The sequence below is a fragment of the Chaetura pelagica genome, unplaced genomic scaffold (assembly GCF_000747805.2).
Source record: "Chaetura pelagica isolate M959 unplaced genomic scaffold, ChaPel_1.0 scaffold346, whole genome shotgun sequence".
Lineage (NCBI taxonomy): Eukaryota > Metazoa > Chordata > Aves > Apodiformes > Apodidae > Chaetura > Chaetura pelagica.
The window spans coordinates 358,619-367,179 of NW_009953797.1; the positions used below are offsets into that span (position 1 = coordinate 358,619).

At 39.6% G+C, this 8,561-nt stretch overlaps 1 protein-coding gene across 1 annotated transcript in view; it reads left to right on the forward strand.

Annotated features, from left to right (window-relative positions):
• The window catches only part of SLC16A9 (solute carrier family 16, member 9), a 12,478-nt gene extending 4,441 nt beyond the window's left edge, over positions 1-8,037 (forward strand). Inside the window, exons 2-5 of the mRNA XM_010001109.1 lie at positions 3,821-3,964; positions 4,862-4,957; positions 6,434-7,342; positions 7,695-8,037. Of these exons, the coding sequence (XP_009999411.1) occupies positions 3,821-3,964; positions 4,862-4,957; positions 6,434-7,342; positions 7,695-7,873 (1,328 nt within the window). The 3' untranslated portion in view covers positions 7,874-8,037. The remainder of the gene's footprint in view (positions 1-3,820; positions 3,965-4,861; positions 4,958-6,433; positions 7,343-7,694) is intronic.
• Positions 8,038-8,561: the final 524 nt, after the last annotated feature.

Sequence of the window (8,561 nt, forward strand, 5' to 3'; positions counted from 1 at the left end):
GTGACTCTGCCTGTGCTGGCTTCTAAGTCTTTCTGAACAATATTTTTCTTCCTAGAGGTAGTTGTCATTTGTATAAACTGGGTTGGTATCTTTTTTTGATAGTTTGATCTAGTTTCAACATACACCATTTGGAAAAAAAAAGCTCCAGGGCTTTTATTTTTAAAAGATGAAGATATTTGTAAAAGGTAAATACTGATCAAAATCTTCAAATATTATTCTAGTACCAGTGCAAAATCCCAGAGTAGCTCTTAAGAAAAATGAAGAAAATCCTGCTTTAAAAGCCATTTTCCAGGCTTCTTATTGAGGATGGTGTCACGATCCGGTATTCGGATACGTGGCGATTTTTTATAAAGGTGATCCCAAATGGTGAAATTAAGACGCAAACGAGGTCAGATGTCACGTGCACAACAAACTTTTATTAGAGTAACACAGCAAGGGTCCATAGAGCGAACAGGACAGACAGGAAAACAGAGACAGAAAAGAGGAGAAAGCAGAGAGATAGAGGACAGCAAGCGAGAGAGCATCCCCCCCCGCTTTTCTTTCCGGAGTAGGGAAAAACTCCTATCTTTGTGCTCCTCCGAGATAGGAGGGGGGGTAGGTATGGCACCAGGTTAAGTCCTGCAGATAGTCTTTGTTTGGATAATTGCTGAGGTCTCTGCATAACAAAGGGGAGGATGAGGCGACTGGCACCACAGGTTTAGTATCCTGCTCCCAGAGCCAGCTGCAGATCTCTTTAGTCAACAGATGTTGTTTCTCAGATGCCACAAGACACACAACAGATATCTTGAGTGCCAGAGTTCATCACTTATGTCTTGGATTGTTCGAGACAAACACTGTACATTCTGAATGCCACAGATGGCCAGTGGTATTTTATTTATATGTTGTTCATGTTAAGGTGAGAAATACATTATCAGTGGAAAGATCTTTCTGAAAGAGTCTCAACTAAAAAAAACCCTTATGCTGTCTGGAAAGCTGCTTATATGGCTGTACGTGGACTTTTACATTGTTAATAATGTTCACTTTGGACACAATCCACAAGGCAGGAGTTCACAGGACAAGTCTCAGTCCCACTCTGGAAAAGCTGGATGTTTGACCAGAATTTACTGCCTGAACCCATTGTGCTTGAATTACTTGTAGAGAATAACATGTTTTTGTACAATGCACTCTTGTGCAAATACCATGGTAATAACCAAAGGTACTGTGCTTGGTGCAAAAAAAAAGGCCTGTTCCTTGGGAAACACAGACAGAGAAGGAATGCCAGGAGGCAGGGAAAAGAACAAAGATGCTGGCTGTCATGAGGGTTTTCTTTTGTGGCTTATTTTCTAGCAGTGTGATGAGGGAAGTGTGAAAGGAGGACCTAGTGTGTAGGGGAAGACGAAGCTGTGTTTCTTCTCTTCATGGAGATATATGATAATTATTTTAATGCTTATACTGGCCTGCATTCCTATAAGCAGGGTCATTGTGGAGCTTCCAGATCTCTTGCTGTGTGAGATGACACATTAATACTGAGCTTAGTGAAGCAGGTTCTTCAGTTTTGTGCAGGTTATTTTCCATGTCAGAGCAAAAAGATCTCTTTGTACTTTCTGTTCTCCTTTGGGATTTTTTTTGGTAAGTGGGAGAAGCTGAAAAAGCATCTCCTTGGACCCTGTCAGAGATGCTTTTGATGGTGTTCCAGAGGAGAGTGTCCTTGTCAGAATGTGAAGATATGTTTTTTAGCTCTATCTCTCCTTTGTACTGTCTTGGAGTCAGAAAGAGTCCAGCTTTACCTCAGATCTTCTAGTAGAGATGAGTGCCACCACCTCAGGCTGTACAGTGACCTTCTGAAAGCACCTGTGTTGAAATAGAAAGAGCAGGTGGAATAGAAGTACTGTTTGTTTTAACAAGGTAGTGGGTGAGAAATAAAGAATAGAAAGAGTGCAAATTCCTCTGCTTAATTGAATTATGTTATCACTACCTAATGTTCTTTTAGCATAGAAGAGTTTTTTATGTAATACAGATTCAATCCTTTGTTTATTTTTAAATCCTGTGGTTTTAGGAAGCGTACCAATCTTAATTTGCCAGTTCTCATAATTAATTCTAAGAATCAGCAACAATCTAACACTCTCAGCTTTTGTTCTCGGCATGTTGCTCTGCCCAAGTTATTCTGGCTGGCTTTCATTCCCACAGCGTGCTGACTCTTGAGAAGCAGTGAGTGCTTACACCTTCCTTTTTAATCGTTTCCAAAATCCAAATAAACTCCACTTCCCCAGAATTTTTTTTTTAATTCTTCTCTAATTCTGACTCTGCCTGGATAAGCCCCGATTCAGACTTGTTTCCCTTTATGTTCCCTAAGCAGATAGGTCTTACGTAGGGCAAAAGTTTTGACCTGCCTTGTGTTTGAGGATTGTTTCACCTGCTAACAAGTCTGTGCTCCTGCCTGCCAGAACTGCTTGTCCCATGGCTGGTAACCACACAAAAACCTTGCCTGCATTCCCAGCTGCTAGCTCCTGTCTGCAAACCTGGGCAAGCACCATCCTCAGCTCCAACTGCTATTCACCTTATATCACCCCTCTGGGCTCACCTCCAATCTGCTGGGAAGCTCAGTAGTGTGTGAGTCAGGGAGGACCAAACTTAACAAAAGGCAGACTCCAAAGTGACTGCTTTTGCAGATTGCAAATTGCTGTGAATTAGGCACAAAGGTGGTGAGGGTTGTGGGGTTTTTTGTTGGTATTTAAATAATGTCATTCATCTGTGTATCTAATTTCTAATCTCAGAGTTGCTGAGTTTAGGATGTTGGTGCCAATATAGAAGTCTGTGATTGTTTGGAACTGCAGGGTTTCAGATGAGAGATTGTCTTTTGCAAGCCAAGTCCCGCACTGGTTGCTTATTTATGCAGGGCATGAAGCTTGCATGCTACTTCAGACTAAAAGGTGTGTTCTAGGTCACACAACTGAAAATAAGTGCTTGTTCTACAACTTCTGTGAGAAGAGAACTGGCAGAGTACTATTGTTGCCTGCATTTTGTTCTTGTTTTGAAGAACTAACCAACTGAGAAATATTAGGGGGTCAAAAAGAGGAAGAAGCCTCTTCCAAACTTCATGAACATTGCTCTGGACGTTCTCAATAAATGTCTTTTAGTTTCCATAGTTTTAAAATAGAAACCAAGGTTGGCAGTAAACAGCTATTTGGTGGAATACTAATTTACAGGTATTTAACTTCTTAGAAAATTTGGGAAGAGTAGTGCTTGTCTTTATGTGGTCTATCAGCAGGTATTTCTTCTGTGTAAGCACCAGGTGGCATTCTTACCATGATTATGATCAGAAGTTACTATATTCCATTTCAGTTTTATACATCTCATCCTTTATCAAGATGAATACAGATGCTGTTTTTTCTGAAACACAGTTTTTAGACTCTGTCAGAAAATGTCTGCTTGGTTAAAGCCTGGCTGATGGTCTAACTTCTTTTGGTGCCTAAAGAGGAAGATACTTTTCAGAACCTTTGTACAATTCCTTGACTGTGCAGTGACAGTGTTAAAGTTTAGTATGAGTGTATAATCCTGTATTTGAATAATGTTGTGCTCCCTCCCTCCCTTTTGTACCGTTTTGTGGTCTTAATGTCAATTTCTCCTTGAGAAAAAAGTCTTGCAAGCCTGATCTTGTATGTTTTTATAACCATTTTTTTAAGAATCCTGAATTGTACTTTCAAAGTACTCTGAATTGTTGTTTAATATAATTGTATGTTTAAATAATTATCACTAGAAACACCTCTATAGACAGAGATTTTTTAGAAGTTGTTATTGATGCTGGTATTTACTAGGAATGTTTTTCATGCTTTTCCTCTAGGTCCTGTCTGCAGTATATGTGTATCATCTTTTGGAGCAAGACCAGTAGCAATTTTCAGTGGCTTTATGGTGGCTGGGGGCCTCATGATGAGCAGTTTTGCTCCTAATATATACTTTCTATATATTTCATATGGGATTGTTGTTGGTAAGAAACCTGTCTTTCATATAGAGGCTTATTCATTATTATTTTGTCTTAATTTATTAATCTGAAATGGGAAACGGATTCTCAGAGGAAGCAGTAGTCTGGGGCCTGGTTTATCGAGCAATAGTTTTACTTTGGGGCAGGGAGAGATGTCACACAGGCAGATTGTCACCATGTAGTGAAAGATGAAGGCAATGCATATGTTCATCAGAGTTTGAAAACATTTTGTCCTCTGTTGACCTGATTGTTACAGATGGAGAAGCTGAGGTTTTACATAAGGGGTGGAATCATGCAGGTCTTCTGCAGGCCAGTCTTAAAGAAATAATATCTCTTTGGATATTTGTCATGTACTCATTCTAATTTGGTAAATTAAGGTTCATTAGGGAGCAATGTTTTCTCCACGTACTGAAACATTGTGCTAAAGGCATGAAAGTCCCCTTCTCCTAGCAGGTGTTGACCTTCCCCTCTGTGCTGGGTCCCTGCTGCCCAGCGAGGTGCCTGGATTCCTGACACAGTTAATTTGATAAACCACCCACAGCAAGCCCCTGCAGCAGTGTGCTGGCTCAGGCACAGTGCCACGTGGATGGAACTCTCCTGTTTGCTGGTGCCAACCCCTGGACTGAAAGTCATGTAACCCTCATGTAGCACAGAACCCAAGCTGGTGAGCTCCTCAAGCCCAGCCTGCACCACACGGGTTCTGCAGCCAGGGGTGGTGAGGGAGAGGGAGATGGGACAGTGCAGGCAGCCTAAAGGTCCTGGCAGTGTGAGGCTGGTGTGGCTGGTGTTTAGAGTTAAAAGGTACCTCTGTGCCCAGGGTATGCCACTGTATTATCCGGGGGATTAAAAAGGTGCATTAATTTCCTGGAGTATTTTGCATGCTTTATTTCTCTCTTTCTTAAGGTCTTGGGTGTGGTCTTTTGTATACTGCAACAGTAACCATCACGTGCCAGTATTTTGACAAACGCAGAGGCCTTGCGCTTGGTCTGATTTCAACAGGTAGGACTTTAAGTTGTCATTCTTCCTAAATTTTCAACTCTGATACACTTGTAATTACTTAAACAGAGAAAATCAGGTTTTAGATAAAATAGTAACTGCATTTGTAGGTGTATAGTGTGGGTTAAAAAGGATAGTCATTGAAATTAAAGCAGATTCATGAGTAGCTTGGACTGTGTGCCATGGATAAGAAGAGGGGAAATTTTCTATAGAGCTTTCTTTTCCCCATTTTCTTACACAAGATCACGGGTGGCAAGGAGATTGGAGATGCAGGTTATAAATGTTGGATTGACATAGCTTCATATCAGCTGCATCTTTAAATGAGTAGTTGAAGTCTGAGCTTACATTTATACTTTTTTTTTTCATTTCCAAACTAAAAGGAGACTAAATTCTGAAATCTTCCAAAACCTCATCCCAGCTTTTTGTCCATGTATGTTAAAGGGATCCTAGAAAAAACAACCTCTAATAATACAAGGAAGGAGATATGAATGCCAGATCCACACTAGTGAAATAAAAAGGAACTTCTGCAGAAATGTTTCTTGGAATAATTTTCAGTGGCTTGTGTTGGGATTCCAGGTAGTTTGCCTTAAGGCCTGAGCCCTGCTTAATTTTAGTACCTGGAAGACAAAATCTGAATTTTATAAACTTTTTTTCCCTGCATTTAGTACTTAAATATATAAATAGCTTTAACATAACCTAGAGACAGTCTTCAGCACATCATTTTAATGTAAAGTTTGTTTTTAAATTTACTTGAAACACCAAGGTTCTGTATTTGTGAGTGGACATCCACTGATTGCAGTGGATCTATGGTCACCTCAATAATGCTTTTTCTTTCAATTGGTCAGATTACATAAAATGCTTGTGTTCATAGCAATTGTTTACTCTGCAGTGTTTTCTTCTGAATAGCCAGGTTTCTCGAAGGCGTATTTGGCCCTGCAGAGCTTCAGAAATGCCTTTGAAGTAAACTCATAACATGTAAGCTCCTATTCTTAAACATGAAGCAGTCAGAAGCTGTTTCTAGGAGGGCTCTTGGTCAACCCTAGGTCTTAGGGAAGAACATGGCAGTGAGGATGAGAAAGGGAAAAATGTTGGTGTGTGCAGTTCTAACTTGGCTTACTCAAAATGGTACCTGAATGGATAGATGTATGTGAGCACATGGCAGGACAACTTAATAATTATCTGATGTTTTTCATCAGATATTGTATTGCTCCTTCTTGTTTCTAAAGCATCATCCAGTGTTAATTGTCATAAATTGTTCAGATATTTTGAAAGGCTTTTTATTTTGTGCACAGTCAGTAAAGAAATTTTAACTCCAAGAGGGATGACAACTTACGATTCATTAGACTACGGAGAGAGGAGCACAAATGACTTGCCATTCCCATTACAGTGTATTTGTAGCTGCTGATATGTCAGAGTTTGTTAGTGTTGAAAAATATTCTCAGTTGTTTGGTTTAAACTGATCTTATTTTCCTTGTATAGGCTCAAGTGTTGGACTCTTTATATATGCAGCACTGCAAAGAGAGCTGATCGATCTATATGGACTGGATGGTTGTCTGCTAATAGTTGGTGCACTGTCTCTGAATATATTAGCATGTGGCAGTCTGATGAGACCACTGGAGTCATCTGATTCCCCTCCACCAGAAAAAACATGTGTAGACAATGTCCCAGATCAATATTATGTTTACCACAAAAAAGAAAAGACTGCTGAAGAAAATATAAGCATCCTTGAAAAGGGCTTCGCTGATGAAAAATATGTGAACAATATCCCTGATGGCAAACAGGATAGCATTTTGAATAAAAACGTATTAAGCTCAATAAATGTAAATGAGAAAGACACTTACAAAAAGAAAGTTGTAGAACAGACAAACTTCTGCAAGCAACTTGCCAAAAGGAAGTGGCAGCTCTATTTGAACTACTTGGGGGAAACGGTCGTTCTTTTTAAGAACAAAGTATTTTCAGCTCTTTTTGTTGCCATTTTGCTCTTTGATATTGGTGGATTTCCTCCTTCTTTGCTCATGGAAGATATAGCAAGAAGTGCGAATGTTAATGAAGATGACTATCATATGCCACTTATTTCCATTATAGGCATTATGACTGCTGTTGGCAAACTTACTTTAGGAATACTAGCAGATTTTAAGTGGGTTAACACTTTATATCTATATGTAACTACCTTACTAATGACAGGACTGGCCTTGTTTGCAATTCCATTTGCCAAAAGTTACCTTACATTAGCGATGCTTTCTGGGATTTTGGGTTTTCTGACTGGGAACTGGTCTATTTTTCCATATGTAACAACAAAGACTGTGGGAATTGAGAAACTGACTCACGCATATGGGATATTGATGTTCTTTGCTGGACTTGGAAATAGCCTCGGGCCACCAATTGTAGGTAAGGTCAAGGTAAATGCTATAAAATGAACGTGAGCTTGTCAGCACAAGACAGAACTGATTTGCGTGTGGGTAGTTCTAGTTGGTCCTAATAACAATGGAAAGATGAAATAAGCATCTTAAAAATTTAAAGCCTGTTACAGTTGAATGAGTCAGGCTGACTGTGTTCTGGCTTTGGCTTTGCGGAAGGCCGCATTTCATGTCTTGGGTGGTCAAGTTGCATTTTGGATTTAGCCTTTTTTTTGGAGGGGTCAGTTGATTGTTTTGGCTTTTTTCCATGATGTTTCTCTAACTTACACTGCTATGCTACATTGATCTCCTCACTGATGCACTTCTCTTATTTTTACCCTCAGGTTGGTTTTATGACTGGACACAGGAGTATGACACCGCGTTCTATTTCAGTGGCTTTTGTGTTCTGCTGGGTGGATTTCTTCTGCTGTTGGCAGCACTGCCCTGCTGGAATGCCTGTACTAACCAGAGCTCAAAGCTGCCTCCAAACACTTACTCCTACAAAGTTGCATCAAGTGCTTAGGTGACAACTGGAAAACACTTCGGGCTTTTTTATATCGTGTAGCAAAGTATTTGAGTAATTTTCTACTTATTTATGAAGCCCTAAAATCCTCTTCCACTAGAAAAATTCCATTGTTGCTTGTTGTACAGTTCCTTTTTCTTCTTTTATTTCTTTTTTATTTTCTTTTTGGAAACCGTCTTATTTCATCTACTATACACTGTGTTTTCAGCCTTGTGTCTACTGTAACTTCCTTTAACTCTGTAAGGGGTATATTCTGCTGTATTATCAGCTGTACTTTCTTTTTTTTTTAAGGGGGATGGTGTGGAGGGATGAAAACTTTGAAGCAAAAATGAAGGCCTGTTCCTTATAGGAGAAGGTTGACGTTTTTGTCACCTTTTATGGGTTTCCTATTTGCACAATCACACTATGAAACACAAATTTGCCTTATTAGAATGTAATGCTGTGGCAAAGTGCTTGTAACATCATGCTTAGATTCTTTTGCCTTTATAAAGCTTATTCGATTTACAATGAATGGCCAATTGAGGGAGGGGAGAATGGGGGGAACAAAACCAACCTTGTGTTGCATAACCAAAGTGAACGTTATGATGACAGATTCTTAGTACTACTGCAACTAAGAAGTTTATCAATATTGCACATTTTGTGAAGTCTGTTTATAAAACTGTTGAACCAAAAGCTTTTAAACCAAGGA